The 23243-nt window shown below is 42.1% G+C and overlaps 2 protein-coding genes across 6 annotated transcripts; one reads left to right on the forward strand and one right to left on the reverse strand.

Annotated features, from left to right (window-relative positions):
• Positions 1–527: 527 nt before the first annotated feature.
• aadacl4 (arylacetamide deacetylase-like 4) lies at positions 528–7426 on the reverse strand. 4 transcript variants are annotated; one of them, XM_058631100.1, is made up of 6 exons: positions 7299–7426; positions 3657–3731; positions 3430–3554; positions 2847–3072; positions 2525–2588; positions 528–2410 (listed from the first exon to the last, which is right to left on the reverse strand). In XM_058631100.1, exons 2-6 carry the CDS (start codon positions 3718–3720, stop codon positions 1627–1629), a joined length of 1263 nt encoding a protein of 420 aa, XP_058487083.1. In that variant the 5' UTR covers positions 3721–3731; positions 7299–7426; the 3' UTR covers positions 528–1626. The 4 variants fall into 4 exon arrangements, with proteins under 4 accessions (XP_058487083.1, XP_058487085.1, XP_058487086.1 ...); XM_058631102.1 differs by lacking the exon at positions 3657–3731 and having other exon boundaries at positions 7299–7375; XM_058631103.1 differs by lacking the exons at positions 3430–3554; positions 3657–3731 and having other exon boundaries at positions 7299–7401.
• Positions 7398–16097, forward strand: dhrs3b (dehydrogenase/reductase (SDR family) member 3b). 2 transcript variants are annotated; one of them, XM_058631104.1, is made up of 6 exons: positions 7398–8032; positions 12108–12251; positions 12578–12697; positions 13142–13380; positions 14939–15064; positions 15154–16097. In XM_058631104.1, exons 1-6 carry the CDS (start codon positions 7838–7840, stop codon positions 15236–15238), a joined length of 909 nt encoding a protein of 302 aa, XP_058487087.1. In that variant the 5' UTR covers positions 7398–7837; the 3' UTR covers positions 15239–16097. The 2 variants fall into 2 exon arrangements, with proteins under 2 accessions (XP_058487087.1, XP_058487088.1); XM_058631105.1 differs by lacking the exon at positions 7398–8032 and adding an exon at positions 10401–10469.
• The last annotated feature ends 7146 nt before the right edge of the window (positions 16098–23243 follow it).

Genomic DNA, 23243 nt, shown 5'->3' on the forward strand with positions numbered 1-23243 from the left:
GAGAGGGTGGTTGGCGGTATTGACCAAACAGCTGCTTGGATGGAAGCCCCTGGAAGACTATAAACAGAATGTCTCAACATAGCCTGGATGCTCTGGTCTTTACTGGATTAAGATATTGAGGGCATGACCATTCTTTTACAGTAATCTTCAAAAGACTCGCCATGTGACAGCCACAAATTGCTCTAATTAGCCTTCAAGGGTCCGCTAGGACTAATGATTTTACACATGTTTCATGACTGCTGAGTTTGACCAGAAACTTGCTTCCATGGGCTTTTATCACAAGCCTTTATCTTGACTCTCAACATTATGCAAAAGTGGCCACAATCTCGAGAAGAAAGCCCTGACTTGCAGGGTTGTGACAGGCATTCAATTGGTGTTAATGCCATGAATGAGCAGTTAAAGGCTGACCTCGGCTCTCAGCAGGGCACATCCTCTCAGAGATGTCTGGCTCGAGGTCCCAGTGGGGCCGGTAGTCTACACGATTGGTGCTCTTGCCTGTCTGTGGCTCCCGCATGAACTGTGTCAGACAGAATAAACAGACGTTGCAAAGAGGACTGAGAAGGGGAGGGGTGTATACAGTACAGGGGCTTGAGCAATGAGTCCGGGACAGGGATCAGGAAAGCTAACACTTCTCTATTGATCTGGGCTGTTGTACAGTATTTTTTAACCAATTTCTCCTGCCTGATCCTGAACCAGCGGTCCATGGCCAACCTCACATCAATGCAATTAGTCTCCAGCTGAAACCTCGCCCACTAGGAGGCTGTGCTGATGTAGCTGAACTGAGGCAGCCTAATCACTTTGCTATAGATTTGACTACCAGCTGAGGTGCTACAAAACATTTGGCAGACTGCCACTGGTTATGTTTTGGATCTGCACAATGAAAAGGGATGCATACTCAACCAATGTTGTATGCTTAATTCGAAACATATCATTTTGATTCAAGCACCACTAAAATTATCTTTTCACAAACTGGCGCAACTGTCTTCCGATATCCTTTGTGCGATGTTGCAGAGTGTAGAGCATTGAAAGTAAAATATCTAATAAGTAAATCAAATTCTGAATTTCTTTTCTCTGCCTAATTCCCAAAAAGCCCTGTTTGAATAGTTCTGCTCTAACTCTATCCAGCTTTGGTCCACCCCTGTGTGGTGTACACTTTTGCCTGGTGTCAAATCTGAACTACCGTTAGAGCATGGTTAGCTTGTCAAAAGATCACATGTGGGTGAAATAGAAGAGCTCTGTTGCCATGGATACAGCAAACACTGAGCAGGAAGGCAAGCAGAGTATAGTGGAAGCAAATTGGAGATGTCTTATATCTGTGTTCAAAGGAAATACATTCCTTAAGGCCAGGGCATGACATTTACCTTTAAGCAGTGTACTCTATAATGTTAAAATGCCAGAAATTGTTCTTAGACTTTGTGTCCGGCAGGCTACTTTTCATTTTTTTGAAAAAAAAAAAAGGAGCAGGTTTTGTTTATTGATTTTTGTGGAGGGCGGTTTGTCTTCTGTGAACAATGTACTTTTAATAAAGAGGAGTGCTGCCAGTGGAGGAAAGTTTTGTTTATTAAACTGTGAAACAAGATTTAAAAAAAAGTACAGAATAAAGTACATGACCCTTTTTTATGATCTTCACAGTGTTTCCACATAATTAACAACACTATCCATGACCCACAGTGCAGAGGGAAAAGTGAGCCAGCCCTGGTTGAAAAAGTTAATCATGCCATGGAAACCATGCTTCACATGTTGCCAATTGACATCTCTTTTCAGATCCAGTAGCCTTTTCCTGTAAAGAATCCCATCATCCCTCAGGACATCGTACTCGCAGGTGAGAATGAAGGTGGGCGGGGTTTTCTTAAGGACCGCATCTTCTGCCAGTAAAGGGGAGACCTCAGGTTCCAAACCAGCTTTGACTGTGTGATACACATTGCCATCATACCCTGGGCTTTGACGCTCACTGAATCCACGTGCGAGGCACTCCGGAGGTAAGTTGGATGAGGAGAGCCACGCCTTGTAGCACGGCCTCAGCTCAGTGGGGACATGGTTGCCCTCTAGCACATCTTGGCACACAGATACGTCCTCGCTGAGGTACTGCAGGAAGTAGAATGCCATCCGGCCACGAAACAATATGGGCACGGCATGATTCTGCTGGTATGAGGGCAGGTTGAAATCTGCCATCTGCAGTGCTGGGTAGATGAGGACCTGAGCACATGGGAATGGCAGATGTCCATCCTCTCTCCTTGCCAGCCTTTGGCACAATGCTGCTGCCAGATTAGCCCCAGTGCTGTCCCCTCCGACTGCCACTCTATGGGAGTCCACGCTGAACTCTGCCTCAGCAACTGACAGGAAGTGACAGATTGCTGCCTCACAATCGTCCAGTTGGGCTGGGTATCTGTGCTCTGGGGCTAATCGGTACCTAGGAGGGGAGAGAGGAAAGAAAGGGAGACAATATGTTATATTCTGGCAATTTGGTGGGGGGGGGGGGAAATACAGTTATTTCTGTGCACAGTGTGTGGAAAGGTTTATTTACCCAACAGAAACAACAGTGGTGTCAGACTTCATGGCAATGTGCCGACAGACTTCATCAACAGAATCTAGGGAGGATTAACAGAACACCACAGTTAATGAAAGATTTGGTGAAGCACAAACAGAATTTTGTGTTTTAATTTTGTTTAATTTGTGATCTAAATCACTATACACGTCCAGCACCAAAGATTAACCACAGTGAACTGACTGTCGTCCCTAGAGCTGTTGCATTTATCAATAATAATAATAATAATAATAATGATAAAAAAAAAAAGGTTTAAAACATTTAATGCTTTTTTTAAATGATCGTAACAGTGTGTATCTACCTAGACTGCCCAGTATCCAACCTCCTCCATGGAAATATATGAGACCTCTACTCAACCCATCGCAAACCTTGGTGGGTTCATAGACTCGAACTGGCACATCACAGAATTTCAGGTCCTTCACTCTCAGACCTGAAGGAACTGGATTCAAGCGATTCAGAAAACAAGCCATGAACCATCGGATGAAGCTGACCTGATGACAAATGCCTAGATTCTGCAGAATCCGGCCCTGGCAGGAGAGGAGACACAGACTTATTACAAGTGGAAGACAACGGTAAACTGAAATAAAGTGTATTCTTTAACCATTTTTACTATGGCAATATCAAAAAGGGAAACACATGACCTTGTCTTTATGCACTTTTGTTTGACTTGATTTCTTATCTAAAACGTTCTTATCAGTTGCTGAAGGACACAGAAAGAACAGCTGCCTCTGACATTATATTAATATTGCATTATAGCAGAGCCGTTTTCCTGCTCATTATAGGAATACGTTAAAGTCATATTTAAAAAAAGAAATCAATTACAAACATGCAGATAACATAAAATAATAAGCACTAATGATTCCATGGATGCTGTAAATACTCACCACAATTGCTATGCCAACAAACAAGCCATGAACTATGTGCAGTTTCCCTCTATTTGCAACCCCACGAGGAATGTCTGAATTCATCAGCTCAGAATACACAAGTCCAATTACCAGGAGGAGGAAGGCTGCAACAAGAGCAGCAAAGCCAATTATTAAAATTGCCGAGCTGATGTCCATGGTGTTGCTGGGCTTCTCGGTAAGTCATTTAGAGTAAACGTTTTATCTACCTGCTTTGACAATCTTTCCACCCCTCCCACATCCGCATGCAAGGCTTTTTGTCCTCAGTTGCATTGACTGACTTCCTGTTGCCCAGGGAAAAAATAATTATATTCCTCAACATATGTTATGGCTATGTGGTGAAAGAAATGATATGTTTCCTAAGGAAACCAAGCTGTTAATGGCACAAAAACATCTTTATGTCAATACCATAGTTTTCATTACCCTTACATTTCCATTGTACCAATTAAGATGCCTTCCAAAGCCAAGAGATATTCTTACAGGTATCTGCTTCAAGCTGAATTCTAATCAGAGTGGCATTTTCATTGCCTGGTGTTTATGAGGAGAGAGAACATGAGGCTGACTGAAAACACCCCAATCTGAACTTTCGTTGCTGATCTGTAGATGGCAGTGATAGCATGAGAATAGATAAGCAGTGCCCTCTGAAATAGGCTCTATTTCCATTGTTGCATTTTGTGTGTAGCCTGAACCCATTTGCAGCTCACTGCAGTTTACATCTTTAAATGTTTTGTTTTGTTTTTGCAAATCCACTGCTTTACTTTTAATTTCACTCCAGCTGGAAATGCTTAAGTGTAAGTTTCGAGTGCAAAGTGACTGTATGTATTCACTGGTGTAATCTATTCATTGGTATAATCTCTGAAATGACCAGAAATCAGTGCAGCATCTGGAGTAACGTTGTCTTGAGTTTTTTTCCAGTACACGAGAGCCTCTCAGTCGTCCCTAAGTAGCTGAGCCTGCAGCACAAAGAAGCCATTGTGGGACTGTTTTTTAAACTCTTCCCAGTTGCTGCAAAGGCGCTGCATTCAGTGATACCAAGTAGAAATCACAGCACCAGGGCCAAAAATCACAGACTGGAATCTTGTCTGAAGCTTGTGGATTCCTAGTACTTGTTCTAGGGAGACATTCATGCACTGTCTGCTTTGTCATCCTGACAAGCACCTAAGACCTGACCTATTTCCCAGATTGCACACAGAGACGCTGCCTCCTTTACAACAAAAAGGCTTCAAACCAATGATGTCGCTCTGCACTTACGAGACCGTTTGGTTGACAAATACTCCATCCTGCTTGTAAAAGTGACGGCAAAGTTTTGCCATAATTGAATGGCGCATCTGGACATGTGAATTATGAGGCTTCAGAATAATAATGACCTGTCAGTTTTAAATTTAAGTCCAGATTGCCTTATTTAACGTGAAACTAGCTCTTTTTATTTTGCATGACAGTATGTTTTAATATTTTTAAATGTGATATAGTGTGTAAGAATTAGTGACATAAACAGTCTGATTCTCGTATCTAAAAGAACGCTGTAGTCCTTTGTGGCATGGTGACCTGTGTGACCTTCTGTCTCAAAATGCAAAACACAGGCATCGGCTCCGACGTCTATTTGGGCTGCTGTGGAAACATGGTGGCACAAGATGGCAGTCCTTCTCTTATAAAGGGATGATACACTTGTGCAAACGTATTATAAACAAACTAAGAGGTATCATATTATATTTCTGCCAGTAAATCCTCCTAAATGCTGACACAGGATCTTTAAAATCCAACCATAGTCTTTTTGATCTGATCTGATTCCATCTTATCATCTCATCATTTGCCTTTACTTTACTGAGTGCTTTGGCTCAACTCCCGTAGTTATGCTATAAATAAATGTGACTTAACCAAACGAAAAGGAAGTGAAACGATCTATTTATTTAGCTTAAGCGTATATCTATTAATGACTCTATTGGGGTGCTCATTTGCGTGATTAATGTTATTTTGGCATGTGTCACTTGGTTAACTTGGTTTCGTTTGTTCAGTGACTTTGCTGAGATTCTTTGTTTGTGTGCGTATTTGTTTTGCTTAATTAGGTGTGATTGCAGCGTCATTGTTATTCTGTGTGAGTCAGTCAGGACATTTTTATGCACGGATAAGTCAAGCTGTTGTTGTAACTCAACTACGACATTTAACTGGGCTACTGTCCTTGTCCCAGTACACAAGCACTAGTGGGGAATTGATTCAATGAATCAAAGTGTGTGTGATTCGGCTACACAGTTGTATGTAGTGTTTGCTGGCGGCTATTTGCCACCATGTCATGTGCCATTGCTGTTGTCTTTTTCTTTTTTATACCAGCTTCTTGTATTATTTCTGGGTCAACGTTTGGGGGCAGGAGCCAAGGTATAGAGTGCCTAGGCCAGATTAGGGATGTGTCAGTCCAGCAAAAGAAGAGTTTATATTCTGATGGAGTCAAACCCCCATATTTTCTTTAAAGCAGAACTATAGTTGTAACATAAACATTAAAACTGAAACACTAAAGATGTTCCTTCACCTCAGCCTTATCATCAAACCCACACACTAATGGAAGCTACAATCTCTTTCAAGGGATCTGCCAAGATTTTTCTGACTGTTAAAAAGTTATTTTTCAGTATTGATATTTCACTGAATGCTGCCAGAAAGTTGCACATAGAAATCATTTTAATCCTAACATTACTTGACAAAGATTAAATATAAGATCATATCATTCTCATTCGCTAACATTACCAAGAATCAATGCTGGTTATCAGTGGCAGTTGCTGGTCTATGAAACAGGGGAAGCTCATAATTGTATCCATTCACTGACTCATAGAGATCAATTAAAGCTGGTCTTTATTAAATGAATGGGAAGATACTGTAAATGGCATCAGAGGTGTGATGTGATGAACAGCTGATTCTAAACAAACTTGTCATATAGCTGTACTTAAAGTAACAAAATGTAAATACAACAGTACATTTATTTCAGGGCAAAAAGCAGGGTACACGCTGGACAGGTCGCCAGTCCATCACAGGGCCACATAGAGACAAACAACTATCCACTCTCACACCTATGGTCAATTAAGAGGGTCCAATTCACCTAATCCCCATATTGCATGTTTCTGGAGAAAACCGATAACCATACCCTCCAGCATAAATGTATCATTTTAATCTGAACATTTCCTGACAAAGATCATATTTATAATACATGTTTAAGGGGGGATTTTATTAATGAACTGATAAAAAAGTTATTTAACTCCAATATTAGAATGACTGGGATAAATATGGAATTGTATTCTGTTTTCTGTTTAGGGTAAATTCATATAATTGTGGCAAGTACAAGATTGATTGAACTTATTATGTGCTGGAACATTGCACCACCAACCTATGCTAATAATACACAAACTGCATCAAGACATAATAAGTAACTTAATATAGTTAAGCAGTAATCTGATGTGAGAGCATGATCAATTGTTATATATCTTATTGCTATATATCTATCTATCTATCTATATGTATATATATATCTTTGTTTATGTGTAAAGGTCTGTGTGGTTTTACTGCTGATTTTATTGTGTACAATTTTAGTGCAAAAGTCTTGTTTCAGTTACACAAACAGAATAATTGGAGGATTTCTAACGTGAGTGAAACTTTGCAGTTTCAAGAGACATGGGGTCATCCACTTGGGACAATGTGGGGTCGGCCACTGCCGGGGACCCGAACCACAGATTAGGAACCACCCCCGCTGTAGACACATGAAGGGGGTGGGGACCAGGCAAGTGAAGCAGCCACTCAGGTCAGACGGGCACTGGAGTAAAAAAATATTCATTTCCACTTATCATGTCAATCAGGATTAATGCTTTACAAACCTCCCCTTTAGATTCGTCCAGGACTTTTCACTGGTGGAAGCAGCGCAGCCGGAGCAGAGGCGGCAATAAAAGGCACGACAGCAACACAACGCAACACAACAACAACAAAGTCCGGCAGCGGAGCGCGCAGCACCGACCACCGACCAGCGTCGCTCGCGTCGCCCGGAAGAGCTGTTTCACGTCTCCGCTAGTTGACAGGCGTAAAGAGTGACCACTCACTCACTCACTCACTCGGTCACTCACTCATTTGGAGTTTCATGTCGACTGACATGTCAGGAGCTCCCTGAAGTCACGCATTTCCGCGCTTGTGTTCACTCATGCAACGGTGCGTGAGACTGCACGTGAGACGAGTTGTGCATGCGGACAAACTTGCAGGAGCTCATAGGTCGGTGTGAGTGTGCTGCTGCTGCTGCTGTCTGTGGGAGGATATCTGCAGACTGCTGCCGCCGCTGCTGCTGCTGTTGCTGCTGCGCGTAAACTTGCAGCGTAAACATTACGGGGGCTCACTTGTCGACTGCCCGTGCGAGCACTTTATCGAGATGGAGTGGAAGAGCGTGGGTCGTATGTTCCTGTTCCCGTTGCAGATGTTGTATCACATAGTCAGGGGCACTTTGGTGTCGCTGTTGCCAAGCAGAAGGAAGGACCTGACCAAGGAGGTGGTATTGATCACCGGTGGGGGACGAGGCATTGGACGTCACCTCGCCAAAGAGTTTGCCAAGCAGGGAGCCAGAAAGGTAACTTCATTTCACCTCAGAACACTTGTTGAACACACGCAGAGCTGTCACTCTTTCCAAATGTAGTATAAGTTATTCACGTGCTTATTGTGTGTGGAGGAACTTTGCTACCTGAGAAAAGAACCCTGTCTATCTTTCACCTCAAGAGTGTTATTATCGCTCTCATCCTGATCTCTACTATAGCTGATCCAGTGAGACTAGAGACTCGGCTCTCACTATTGCTCAACAGCCTGGGTCAACCAGAGGGCAGGTGTAGATAACTTTTATAGCAGCTGATAAATTTGATTAAGCAGCAGCTCAGCACTTGGCTGACATTTATTCTGCTGAAATCTGGACTGATTATGTTACGACTTGTCTGTTTTGATCTTGTGAGGACCAGTAGTCCTCTTTGGGACCGAATCCTGGTCCTGATGAGGCAGAATCTCATCTCTGAGGAGCTGGTTAAGTTGAGGGCTGAGATTTGAATAAGGATAGCTGTCCTTATAAGGACTCCTGTCTGTGCAAGCCTGTGTTTGTGTGAGCTTAACATCTTTGTGAGAACTAAACAATATGAAGACCACCTTCAGTGGCTCGTCCTCACAACTTTAAAAGTGTTTGTTAAAGTTAATGTCGCAACAAGTTCTATTAGGTCTTGTTTTCAAGTATTCCATGGTACTGCATTATTAGTTGAGCTGAAAACAATATGCAAAACACAGCAATTATAATGAATTATAATGTTTTTTATTACAGAAACAAAAGTGACATGCAGGGAAACATCTTATGATGAAGCAATAGCTCAACAATTGATGATCAGTGATTTATTGAACCTCTGGAGTTATGATCCGTTATTATTATTATTATTAACAGCTGGACATGAATTAATTCAATTGTTACTCATGTTTTTATCATTTAGGCAAATGGAATCAACTCTTTAAAATACTGCTCTGCACATTTAAGGCAAAATTGACCTATATTACTTTACCTTGCTCCACCAATCCTAACCATGCACCCCTCCTACCCCCAAACCCCAAGCATCCGTCACCCCCTAACAAGAAGCCTTCACTGGAGCCTAAACTGCTCCAGGAGACGGTTCCTCATCCCTGCAGGTCATGCTCACCTCACTTCCCATCATCATCTACAGCTATAGATTGTCTGCTCATCCTGTGGGTGAACATTACACAGCTGAGTGCCTGCGCCACTGCACTTGAGTCCCTTAAGCAGTAACATGTTAATACAGAGTGGCTCTATTTTTGATCACCTTAGATGGGAGTCATCATTACACATGGAAGAAAATGGTAGTAATTTCCCCTGTAGAACGCATTTAGCCGCCCAGCTGCGGGTTGTAATTATCTGTTTGTATGTGACGTGCACTCCACATCTCAGTTGCTCTCTTAAGGTGCAATTTTAGCAGCTTGAAAACATTGCTAAAAGCCCAATGAAACATTAACGGCCTACCTCTGTCTTTCACTGTCATCTCCTCGGGGAATGAGCAAGAAGAAACCAGTGGGTTTTAAAAGCTTTACTTTGCAGCTGCACAACAAAGCATGTCACCATGCTTTTCAGCGCCCCATTGTTGGGTATTATCAAGGTGTGAAGGCTTTGAAAACAACACCTGTGGTAATGTGGATGACAATTACTCCCTGCCTAAAGAAATGCTAAAAGGAAATAGGACGGTAATTATGAATAGCGCTAACCTCTATGAACTTGCGCTCACCCCAATTTCAGCTGCTTTTTGATTGACAGGCGGAATTTCCTTTTTCCCCCCCGCTCAGGCTTTGGTGTTTTCATGGTTTGAGGAATACAAGCTGCAGAGTCGATAAAAGAATTCGGCAAGATGGAGAAACAGAGACTCGGCGGGGGTGGGGGCGGGGGTGGTGGGGGGTTAGTTCTGAAACAATAAACTAAAGTATTTTCAAACACGACATCCAAGTTCAGAACACTGTGACATGGCTTTCCAGGGCAATCCCGCCAAGTTGTCACCAACGTGAAACAACAAGCTCATTTCAGTGCTGGAACATTCAACTACCAGGAGAAAAAAAAAAGTCTTTTGCAGAAAGCACAAGATTTTTAGGTGGTTGTTAACATTATGTCAAGTGATCACTACACGGAAGATGAATCTAACCCAGACACTGACAACAGGTTTGTGTGTGTGTGTGTGTGTGTGTGTGAGAGAGAGAGAGAGAGAGTGTGTTGTGCTGGAGGCGGGAAGCACACCACTCCCAGCTGGGTATTGCCCTGCAACTGACCTTGCTGTCTCTGCAGTAATTAGACAGTGGCAGGCGACTGCCTCCTGAACTCCTGCTGCCCCCTCTGTGTGCTGCCTCTCTGTTGGCCCTTACAATGGGTGTGAAAAGGAGGGTTCATACCCACCCATACATTCAGAGCTAAGACGTAGAGTGCCACTGTAATTCAGCTGCAGCTATTGGGGACAAGGAGACGTACATCTCGGCACTGAATGGTATTTTCACCCTTTACTTCTTCATGGTCTCGTTTCAAGCTTTGCTACCTTCGTTTGTTGATTGCGGAGCTTTCACTTACATCGCGCATTGATGTTAAGTCTTGTTAGGCGTCCTTAGTTGGCTCCATCACCGACTTACCCATGGCAAGGAAAGGGGCTTGTGCAGTGTCAATTAAAAATCCGCTTTTCCCATTGTTTCTCTCCACACAGCACACATAGCAATTTGACCAAAGCGTGTTTGTTCTGAGTGTCCTCTGTGTGTTGTGACGGGTGATAAACCTAATGAATTAAAAAACATTGTAACAGGAGAGCACAGTTTGAGTGCTGACTTTTAATGAGAGCTGTCTGCTTTGTTTGTACGGCTCAAATCCTATTAAAAGCTTTCAGTCATTTATCAGGACCTGTCTGCCTTTGCTGATTACTTAAATGGGTCTGCAAATTAAGCAAACAGAAAAAGAGAAACAATCACAAGCAACTCAAACAGGGGCCGTTTACAGAGGAAGTGCCGCTCCACATCTGATAAAGAAATAGAGAACAAATATCAGTCTTTAATGTCACTGGAGTTGTCAGTGTTCTAACTTTGGTTTGCCTCTATCATTGCTACCAGAACATCAAATGGATCGCTGTGTAAGAATGTGGTTCTTTTTAAGGATTGTGGCTTTAAAAAGCCAGTTTTCCACTCAGCAATATTTGGCTCACTATAAATGCTAAATAGGACTGGGCAAATATTTAATAACAATAATAATCCTATTTTTTTTTTTTTTGTTAAATCAATATAAGATTCTTAATACATATATTTATATATTTTTATATATATATATATATATATATAATATTCCAGTGTTTCTTGCACAAGCATACTTTGATATGGTAAGGTGTCATTTTATGCTTACAAAGAAAGAAGGGTAAACTACAGTTAACTAAATATTGCAGTAGTTATTAATATTGACAGCTTTGAAAGTTTTTTTTTTTATTAAAACAGGATTTCCTGTTTGGCCATCTCGCCCAGCCCCAATGCAAAGTGGCTCTTGGTCCCGTTAGTAGATGAATTTTAAACTAAGTATATGTTGGTACACATACATACAGTGGTATAAAACAATGGGAATTACTGACAGTCTTTCAGATACACCAGATCACTTTCCGGAGGACTCTTCGCTCAAATGTTAACCTTGGTCATGGGCAGTCAGCCAAATCCCACGCTGGTGTCTTCAGCACTTCACACACGCTATGTTTTTAGACTCCCTGACCAAAAATGACAGGGCTCATCTACTCAACAGGCCATGAAATTGTTTGGAGAATTTGTCTTTGAGAGATGAGGAGGGCTCATTCCTTGATTTCATCACCTTTCCCTGACCCTGGAGACTGGCAGATCTAATTGCCCAATCACTAGCCCACCCCCTACCTTCCCCCTTTCTCTTAAACTCTATGTTCCTTTCTCAAATAATGACCAGCCTTCTTCTGATCTTCGAGTGGATGAAGAGACAATTCATTCACACAGCAACCCCCAATTCCTTAATCTTGCTTGAAAACTTTGCTGAAGTGAAAATGGCCTCTCTGTTTTCTAAATAAAACATGTGTTTCTCACACAGAACAATCTCTATTTCTTTCTAACCTTTTCAAATGTGATCATTTTCCTAGGTGATCTTATGGGGCCGGACAGAAAAATGCCTCAAAGAAACGACTGAAGAGATTTCCCTCTCAGGAACAGAGTGCCATTACTTTGTGTGTGATGTTGCCAATCGTGAAGAAGTTTACAAGCAAGCCAAGGTGGTTCGAGAAAAGGTACACCTCTTCAGTATTTATAAAGATGTTTTCTCCCTGACCATAGGGAAATGCCTTTTGCACGCATTGCAACACATCATAAACAATTTCCCTGGGATGCCTCTCTGTCTCATCTGTAATGTATTGGCTCTGAGCCACTCTGTCTCCCATCTGGTGTATAGATTACACTTCATCTGAAATATCTGTATAAGAGTGGGGAATATTTCTGACAGCTCTGTTGCAGAACAATTGCATCATCTTATGGAAGCAGACAGAAAATAAACATAATGTGTGCCAGTTTTCCTCCCCCCTCCCCCCCACCTCATTGTTGTGCTCTTTAATCTCAGGTGGGAGATGTTACGATATTAGTGAACAACGCAGCTGTAGTCCACGGCAAAAGTCTCATGGACAGCGACGACGACGCCCTTCTGAAATCCCAACATATCAACACCTTGGGACAGTTCTGGGTAAGACTTGCAGTAATTTGAAGCACAGGCAGTTCTCGTGTAGAAGACGGGGATTTCCTTGAAAAGGATACTTGTCATTTTCATATTTTTGATCAGAGCGTGACCGTATATCTGCAGCAGACAACTCCAGGCTTGCCAATCATGTTTTGCTACTATGGCTGGTGAAGTGGGGTATTTCCAAATTACCTCTCAGTCCCTGCAATACCATAAGGGGATTCATGGCATTTTGACTTTGAATGGAGACTATTTTATATGCAGACAGACAGTTATCAACTAAATGGAAATGGAAATGTATTTGAGCCACAATATGAGCCAGTTTATTGTTGACTGCTTGTCTGTTCTTCTTTTATTTGACTGGATGGAGTTCACTGTCTGTTACTTGACCTTCCTGCGGTTGCTACCGTTCTTCGATTCATTCTCCTCTTTTTTGCATCCTTGACTCAGACTACAAAGGCCTTCCTGCCAAGAATGCTGGAGCTGCAGCACGGCCGTGTCGTATGCATAAACTCCATCCTGTCCCAGTCTCCCATTCCTGGGGCCATAGATTATTGCACCTCCAAGGCCTCATCACTGGCCTTCATGGAAAGCCTGACACTGGGTCTGCTGGACTGTCCTGGTGTTGGCTGCACCACAGTGCTTCCCTTCCACACCAATACAGAGATGTTCCAGGGCATGAGAGTCAGGTGAGAATCCACATACAAGTGAGAAGTGAAGTTGTCATTTTAATTGTATATACATACAGTATATAATATGCTTTAAACTGTTAAATGCAATCTTTTTTTGCCAATGGGATACATTACATGGGATATTTTGAGTGAAGTTTTCAAAAATAGAATACAAAAATCATGCAGTGATGAAGCTTTGAGAGGATGCATGTGCATATAACACATCACCATAATGCAGAACGGACATAAAGGTTGTGGAAATACGCTCAAGACAGAGAAGACTTAATACCTTTTTATGGCATTTTTTGGAAAAATCATATATTGTCCCATCCCTAGACTGAAATGTCTAACTGATGAGTGGACGTTAAGACGTTCCAGTCAAAAATATTAGAGCATCGGTGACCTCAGCTGCTGTAAGTGATGTCATTTTTTGTCAAGTTCCACTACTCCCTGTCTGTTGCTGCATTCCCCTGCCTCCTCCATACATTACCTCATGAATGTTTTTGGTGAGGTTGGGCATAAATTCACCAACTAACCGCCTACATTTACGAGCAGCGAGGATGACCTCTTTAGAGACCCATGTCATTGACCAAACATTTGACTTAAAACACATTTTAAGCAGCAGCAGTCTTTAGTGAAGGCATTTGTCGTCGCTGTACACATTTTTATAGACTCTGTACTTTGATCAGGTCCAGTACTGCTTACCCCTGCAAGACCCTAAACATCTATGACACTGTGTTCCCGTGGAGGTGCATGACTACAGCTTACCTCTGACACGGCGGTGTAATAGCTTTGGAGGATGTCACAAACATTTACTGTGTAGTTTGGACGCTTTCACAAGCAGTTACACCCACTGAGCACTTTTTCAGGAAAGCGTGCGCACACAACCACCAAAAGTGGATAGTTAGAGACTGGAAAACCAACCCAATCTGATCAGTCTCCATTCTCTCAGTACCCATCATTCACAGTTTCAACTCCACAGTGTATCTGAGTATTGTGATTGTTAATTGTCACACACGAGTCTGTACATTTCCATGCACAGTTAAGGTGAGCTACAGTTGTAGATTTGACTACGCGGTTACTGTCATTGTCCCGTTATAGAAGCACAAGTAAGGATTCAATTTATTGAATGTAGTGTGTCTGCCTCCACTCCACTGTGGGACGAAACACCTCCTTTGGTTTTCTAGTTTATCACATCGCAGCTAGTTGTAAGAATGTTGAGTTTTCCTATCCTCCCTTAACTTAGAAATGTCTCGTCCCTTAAGATGACAGAATATGACATCAGTCTCCTCATCGGTGCAAAAAAAGGGCTTTATCTTAATCAATTTTGTCAGGGTTCAAGCAGGGGTTGGGAAAGAAAGCCCAGGCCAGCTCTAGTCCGACTCTGGTCCAACTGGTGTGTTAGTCTGACTTCCCAGTTCCAGTTTTTTCTAAAGTGACTTCTAGTATTGTAAGTATGTTATGGAAAAATTGTAATGTGAGGATGTTTTTAGAGCCATGGCAGACTTTGTTTGCACTGTACTTCAATCTCTACTGAAGAACAGAGTGGTCATCACCTCACTTGCTTCTCTTGCAGGTTTCCTCAGCTCTTTCCTCCTCTCAAACCTGAGGTTGTTGCCCAGAGGACAGTGGAGGCAGTGAGAGCTGATAAGGCTTTCCTCTACCTGCCCTGGACGATGCATGCCCTTGTACTTCTTAAAAGGTAAGCAGTTCATATTTGATTTTTTTGGCCTTGATTTCACAACAATTATTATTTTGTACTTAACATTCCATCTCTTTTTTTTTTTTTAGCTTCATGCCACAAGTTGCACTTGAGGAAATCCACAAGTTTTCTGGGACTTATACCTGCATGAACACGTTCAAGGGGAGGACATGAACCTGGAGTTCACGGATTGTGGGAGTGACCTCAACATCTCTGGGGTATAATGAAGGGAATAGGGACCTTGAAGACATCTGGAAGCACAGGAGGCCCCTTAATAGTCTGAAGAAAAAAATACTTAGGGGACATTCACTAGGGGAATACTTGTGCAGGCAGAATCAATCACAACACTGCAGAAAACACCCTCGTCCCATTTGTATGTGCGAGTGCATATCTGTATGGTATGGAGGACTGAATGCAATTCTCACATTGAACACAAGCCATGCATAGATCTATACCAGTAGTCGTTCTGGTAGTTTTTTGTTTTTTTTATGATACTTTTAGTCTGTTTTTACGCGTTTTTTTTATTTTTATCTGCCTTTTTAATGTGTCTTTGAATCAAAACAAAGTAATAAAGTGAAGTTTTAGAGACACACCGGGCGTCTTTGTGCACAACGAAAATAGAAAAGAAATGGATTTGTGGGAGGTACAGATTATATGGTGTCTGGATTTTGACTCCCACAGCAGCGTGATAGCACCTTTGATTCATTCCAAGCATGAGATCAGAGACTGTGACAGACGATGTTGTCAAAACACACACTCTGACGGGGGGGGGGGGGGGGGGGGTGCATGTGTATTCCTGTTTGCTCTCTGCTGTCAGATAATGGTGCAGCAGGCTCGTGTAAATATCCATAAACATGATGTTCTCAAAGTAAGTTGTTCAGGACTTTATTCTCACACGTCCAGAACACCCCCCCACCCCCCCCCCCATGCAATGAAGATTTTGGAATTCTGGAAGGACAACAGTCATATTGGGGCTTTAATTATGAAGGTTTAGAGTTAACTGAAACAAATAAATCTATTTTATTGTTTGTCATGGATATGTATCTTTTCAACTTGGCTCACATCATTAACTTCTAATTTCTCCAAATGTGTGTCTGTATTACCAAACTTTCTGAGGCGTATTGCGGGGGGAAAAAAAAAGCCGTAAAACTTAAATTAAATACTGGTCTGCAGCCATGGGAAGTTTGCACGTAGCAGCATCTGATCTAACAACACCAAAGCAGCAGAAAGTGCTCTGTGATTTCATCATGTGGTTTCAAGTCTGTATCAGTATCAGTAAACATCAACTCCACTACAGAATGATAGATGAGTAGGTTGAGGTTTCGGGACGTGTGCTCATTACCTTTGGTGCTTGGAGTTGGAAAACCATAATGATGCCACATACATCTCCACGGTAAATCTGATAACAGCTTCAAATTGACTTTGTACACCTGGCGTCGTCATAAGAATGGTATTCATGTTCTCATCTGATTCTTGTAGGCAGAACTGTTGCCCTGACATAAATGTGTATGTCTGTTGAATATTGCCTGTTAACGGGGGAAAACCCACTACCCACATCAGAGCCAAGAACATTTTTTAGACATGTGTGAATCACAGGCTCTCTTTTGCTCATACATTTGACTCACTGACGCAAAATGCACTTATGTAGAACTTACTCAAACAGGATAGTATCGATCTCTCCAAGGGCATGCAGTCCTGGACAATGTGTTTTGCTTTATTACCCTATGTGGAGCCTCATTTACAGAACATAGAGAAACCATTGATCAAATGTGCCACCAACAAGAAGCTGCTGGCCTTGCAGTTTTGTGTAATGTCTATAATTTTGAGATTAGACTGCTTTTTTCTCTGACAAATAAGGAACAACAAACAGTTATTTAACTAAATGAGAACTATATGTTGGCCATCAGTAACCATGGGCTGCAATAAAATAACTAATACGATTAAAAGCGTTGTTCTTTTTTCCCCACATCTTAGATGGCAGACAGTAAACCAGAGGTCATGACTGGGTTCGTCAAAGGGAAAGAATAGGCTAATAAAATTGGAAGTACCACATTTAGATTTCTTAAATTCCTAACTGCACATGTTTGGATTAGAAAAGCATACAGATAGGAATCAGTGGTGACTGTATGGCTGGAGAAGGAGAATGTTATTGTAGTGTCCGATGTTGCATTTGAATGATTTGTGTATATACTGAGTCATTTCTGTAAGGACATAATTATGTTGCCTAAGAGTGCAGTCAGTATATCTGAGTCACAAGAAAAAGCAATGTTCAGTAAAAATGGAACCAAGTGCAGATTGTCTTATTCCCACATGTAGATATGCTTAGAAGTAAAATGTGACCCGTTTTTTCGAATATAGCAAATATTTCTGTACTGTTGGTTTGTGCTGAAAATTAAATCTAGTGATTCCCCGCAGCCACATGTGGCTTTGTGATTGGGGAACAAACAAGTGGCTCAGGGCCAAGTCACACAACATCACTGCAGCCAATTGACAACAGGGGACATGAGTGTATATTGCGGAAGGAGGGGCTATGAATGAGAATGAGGTCTTTTGAAGACAATGGCCAAGAAACAGCCAAAAAGGAAAGGGTCAGAAAAACGTGATCAGGCAAGAGGACCAAGCCTTACAACCACAACCGAAGAATCATGTTAATATCAGAGGCTCAAGAAGATGTCAGGCCTAGAGTCAGTAAAGAGACATTGACTCTTTACAGTCTGCTGATCCACTACATGTCTCAATGGCCAGTGCAGCCTTTCGGCATGACTGGAGGTTCTTGCTGTAGTTTAGGTTTAGTTTAGGCCTTTATATATAACACCATCCCAGCTGATTTGTTGGCAGACAAGTACCTGTGTCACAGCTGTCTGTGTAAAAAAATACTTGCCCAGGGACTTTGAGCTTTGCTGTGATACTGTGTGCTGGTGTGATGTTAAGCTCAACCAGCAGTGTAGTGCTGGTGGAATGGGGACAGTTTGCTGAAGATTGTTACATCCAAGCGGCAACCAGTCATGAAGTCACGTATTACATCTTTTGAGCCTTGAGATTTGTGAATTGTCCCATGTCAACTTGATGTTTTGTAATCTGAAGTCAACGTGTCATCTGCAGCCTGGCACCTATTGGACAAAATCACATTGGTGTCACAGGTGTCACCTTTTAACATCTATTTTATGCAAAATGGGATCAAAATTGACATTTTATGCTATTGAAGACCTGACATTATTGAGCTCTTTATCTCCTTGGAAAAATAGGCAAATTTTTCATTCATACAGAGTTCTTTTACCACCAGCAGTTGCCCCCTGGTGGCCATTCAGTATATTTTTACTTCCTGGTTAGCTTAGGCAAACCAGAGGATTACCCCCAATATTTATATACGGTCCATGGATGGTTTCATCACTCGTTTGGTTCTTTTTTGCCTTGATGCATGTTTGCACTTCATTTAATGGGTTTTAAAAACCTAAAGATCAGCTTTTATTGGCACAGATTATTTGGATAGATGCAAAGGTTTATATGACGAGTAATGTTACCTGGTAAACTGACATTACTCTTTTTTGTCTCTAATTCTGTTAAAACAATCTATGTAACAAATTTCTTGTTAGATTTTAATGACTTTCTTTTTACAAACAGGCAATGAACTTTACCCTTGCTGTCTAGAACATGCTTCTTCAACCTTCAGTAAACACATGAAGGGATTTGGAGATCACAGATCCAGACACACAGAGAGACACCCCACATATGAGCACAAGACAAGGCAAGTACACTTAACCAAAGGCAAACCCTTGAGAGTGGCTGTAAAAGCTAGGATAGAGCCTGGTCGTTGGCTGCCAGACAAGGCTCATAAACATTCATTTGAATCCTTGTGAATCACAAATACCCTCCTGTGCACTCATGATAGGGCTGCACTTTTCCATCAGTAGATGACCCTCACTGGGTGGGGAAGGGTACGAGCTTTGCCAAAAGTGAACCCAACACTCCGTCAATGGCCTGTTTCTCATTCTCCTATTGGACTGTTGTGAAAGCACAGAGAAAGGAAGCATGTTGGGCTGCAGAACTAGGTCAAGGAAGCGTGAAGTGCAGTATGTTGGAAGAGAGGGGCTAAAATGTTTGGAAGTCTTAAGGGGCAGGTTCAGAGCAAGGTTAGCCAAATAGTGAATAAATCAAAGTGGGATATTGGAAAGCCTCTTTCCTGCTGAAGGTGGTCAGTTCCAGGGTGACTGCCCAGGTGGAAGCAGAGGACTGAGGCTTGGACACATGGGGAGAAATTGGAGAATCCAGTTGTCTCAGCTGTGGCCACATTACCAGGTGTCTGTGTTTGGACATTTCATTGTAATTGAGGATTGTGCTATTTTCTGAAAGGGGTTACTAGAAGTCAACAAACTGTGTACCATTGTGGCTCATTTGAAAAGACAGTGAACTGAGTCATCACCACGGATACTGACCCCAGTCCTCGTTAGCCATTACTGGAAAAAATGTAACACCACTGAGTTTTCCTGAGTTTATTTTTCCTATAAGCAATCCAAGCATTTGTGATTCCAACACAGAGGCTTGGAGAGTCAGGCCTCAGGTGATCCATTAAATATATTAGCTGCCCAGATCTGGAGTCCATTTGGCTTGTTGTGCAGTGATGCTGAATAAAGGGTTCTGTCATCATTCACATCACTTACAGATTCAGTGACACCCACTTTCCTGACAGATAGTTCAGAGTGACTTTTGATTTCATAGCTTTGAAATATATGAAACGTTTGTCTTGCTCTATTTTTTGACAATTTTATGAATAAAGTGAAAAGGCCGTACTAACAGACCTCATGCCCTGCACGAGCACACGCACACAAAAAGTGCTGCCAGAAACCAGCTATGTGAGAAATGGACTATTACCTGTAACAAATGCCGTAAACATGTGTTCTTTGTGAACCAGTAAATGCTGTCCAAAGAAAATAGCTGAATGAGCCTGAAGCCAGGGGCAACAAGAAAGAAGTGGAGTGGAGTTCAGCAAGGTGCTATTTGTTACAACGCCTTATCCGCTTTCTCGGAACAATACTGTTAGCCCTCGCGCTAGTTTGCTGTTGGGTTCATCCATCACAGGGTAGGTAGTATGATAAAAAAGACTCAGCCCTAACCCACAGCAAGGAGCCAGCCGTGACGCCTCAGTTGACCTGTCAAACTCTAAGAGTTATTATACACTGAGGTGTTAAAGGTCAAAGGGAGCAGCAAGCACAGAGGGTGTCAGTCCTCAAAAACACACTTTCATGGACAAACAGGGCTCAGTAGATAAATGGAGGAAATGAGTTGTGGCTCATGAATGACTAAATTGTCGTAAGATGCTAAACTCAGCGAGAGATATTCAGTATAAAATGTCTGCAGCTTGTAATAAAAACTCACTTTCAGTTCCTACAAGCCACAAATGTAACAAAGAGGAATGTCAGATGTGCGTTTGAAGTAAATAGGTTTAGGCGTAAAATATTAAATATATTTAAATACATGAAATATCACTTCAGCCACGGCTGGCTGTTTAATGAAAGTAACATTTACAGGTAGATGCCTTATACATATGTATTAGGTCGATGGAGCAGAAGTTCTACAAAACAAGGTCAAACACGAACGGTACTTGGAGCATAACTCTCCATAAATTTCGAGTTATCACAACCTTATCTACACCGCTTCACGATCCACCATGACAACAGCCCAATCCCATTTCACGTTTTCCTTAGACCCCTACCTTGCCTTTAAGAACATGACAAGTCATCATGCAAACAGAACCCAAATGTTTGTTTTTGCAGAGATTCAAAATGGTGTTGTGAAAAAAAGGCACTTTCAGCTGCTGTATCTAGTTGACTGTGGGAATTATTATGTCTGACAGGAGAGAAAATGTCTTTGACGCCTGGGAAACTTGACAGAAAACTCTTATAGTCCTCTGTTTGAAGTGTGCCCACAAAAAAACTCAATCTGAAGAACTAGTTAGCCGTTACACTTAGCCTTACCAATGGGGGCATGCGTTGAAATGGTATGAGCCAATTACCATATGGTAATCCATAGGCAAACGATTTTAAATTGCCATCCTCTGTTGTTCATTAAGGCTTGTTTCTGAAACACTGTATTGTGCCAGTAGATATGAGCAGGAAGAACACCAGTGGCAAAGTGCTCACTTGCACTAACATGTTTTTTCTAAAACAATGTTCTGTTCCGGATTTTTTGTTGTTGTTTTTGTATTTGAATCAAAAAATACATACACATACATAAAAACTCTACAGAATTGACAGTAAAAGTCACAATTTCAAGTTCCTGTGCTCCCTGATGACGATGAAATCCCTCTGGGTCATTCACCTACATTGTGAAACCAGGAGAGTTCTCTTTCACATGTGGTTCCCAGTGTTCTGCTTTTGAGCACTGACAGTTAATAGGGAGAAAGTGGGAGGTAAGTGCTGAGGGACAAACAAAGCAAAGTAAAGCCTGCTTTTCACTGCGAGCAGAAGGCAAACACTCAAAGGGGAAGGGTGTGGGAGGGTGAAACACAGTTCACATTGCGCGGATGGGCTCAGGATATTTATAAAGCCCACCAGGCATCACGTCAGGAGAGCTCGGTTGAAAAATGTTGTTCCCAGATGGACCATTTCAGCCAGATTTATTTATTACAGAACAGCTTCCTCGTAGATTGCACAACAGTGTCACAGCACGAGTGAACTCTGTGGCTTGTTGTGTGTTGCCAGCAGCTTGCTCAAGGTGAATCAGATGTGGGTCAGATGGAGGGCACTGTCCTCTCTGCACCCTCGTCAGAAAACCAGAGCAGATAGTAAAAAAAGCTTATGCAACCTTTTTAACATAGCAGTGCTCTCTGCGTGTCAAAGGGAGACAAAACACAGAAACATTGATAAAACTGCCAGGAAGAGAAATAGATGAAATATCAAGCATATTGTCTTGGCATATTTAAAATAGCTGACAGTTCTTTTAGCATTCACTTGGCACAGAAGCGTTTGATCTATCACTGGGATATATTACAAAAACAAAGCCCACAGCCTGCATGCAAGTCATGTGACCAGAGCCGGCGGCCTCTGTGAACTACACCTGAACTTAGCTAAATGAAAACAGACCAAACACACAGTGTGCGTCAGGATGAAAGCATCCCTCTGGAAAGCTGTTTCTGTGGGTTTTGAGGAGAGGATGTGGCTTATGGAGCAGCGCAGGAGAGCTAAAAGGAACTTGTCGACCATTCACCGATCCAGTCAGATCCAGTGGGGCCGAGCGAAAGTCACACTCACAAATCTCACATTGCAAGAGCACAATTGTCACCTATGAGCTGTAGTTGTGTCCCCGCTGTCCTTAATTGCACAGTACATTTGGAATCTTTCGTATTTACTGGGCTGACAATCTTGCAGAGAACAGAGGAGTCAGTCAGTGGGATTACATAAATCCTATTAAAGCAGATCTCTAAAAAAACTGAAGTTGCAAAACATATTTTAACACTTAGAGCTGAGACATCCACTCATTAAGGTAGATGAGAGCATAGATGATGTGGGAGGCAACACCACAGGCCATCCTCCTACACATGACACACTGCTGAACCTAACGTTGGATCTGTGCGTTTTTATTGCACTTGCATGTTGTCCAAGTGCCATGAATACTGTACTGAGTCAAAGACATAAATGAGCAATGGTGAGCAAGAGGAATAGCCGGTTTGTGTTTGTATCCTTCACACAGAAGCCATGAAGAATAATTGCCTGACTCAACACCTCAGAGGTGAAAGGTTGGCTGCGAATGTGGGAGGTGATCACACAGCCTGCTGCAATTAGCCTACAAAAGGACAAATGAGTCTCCCAGCAGATTGCTGTAGACATGTAAGATTTGACCTTTGAAGAACCTAACAAGGTATCGCAAGGTCATGATTACACGATGTGGCTGTTTCGGAAATTAGAATGGAAATACTTTGGAAGACTGGTTCTCAAACTACCTCAGAGTACCAGCTGCGAAAATATTGAGCTCTCGAAGCGACGCCATTATCGCCAACGTTAAAATACAATGTAAGTAGGCCGAGCAAAGTCAGCTATCTGGACTTGTCACAGGAGGCAGATTTATCCTCAATAAGATAATTTGCTCACTCATCATCCTCCTCTTCCTCACATATACTTCACACACTGTGAAATTAGATTAAGATGGAGCGAGGCTGTAATTATTATTATTTTATTTTATTCCA

This window comes from Solea solea, chromosome 6 (assembly GCF_958295425.1).
Source record: "Solea solea chromosome 6, fSolSol10.1, whole genome shotgun sequence".
In the NCBI taxonomy this organism is placed as follows: Eukaryota; Metazoa; Chordata; class Actinopteri; order Pleuronectiformes; family Soleidae; genus Solea; species Solea solea.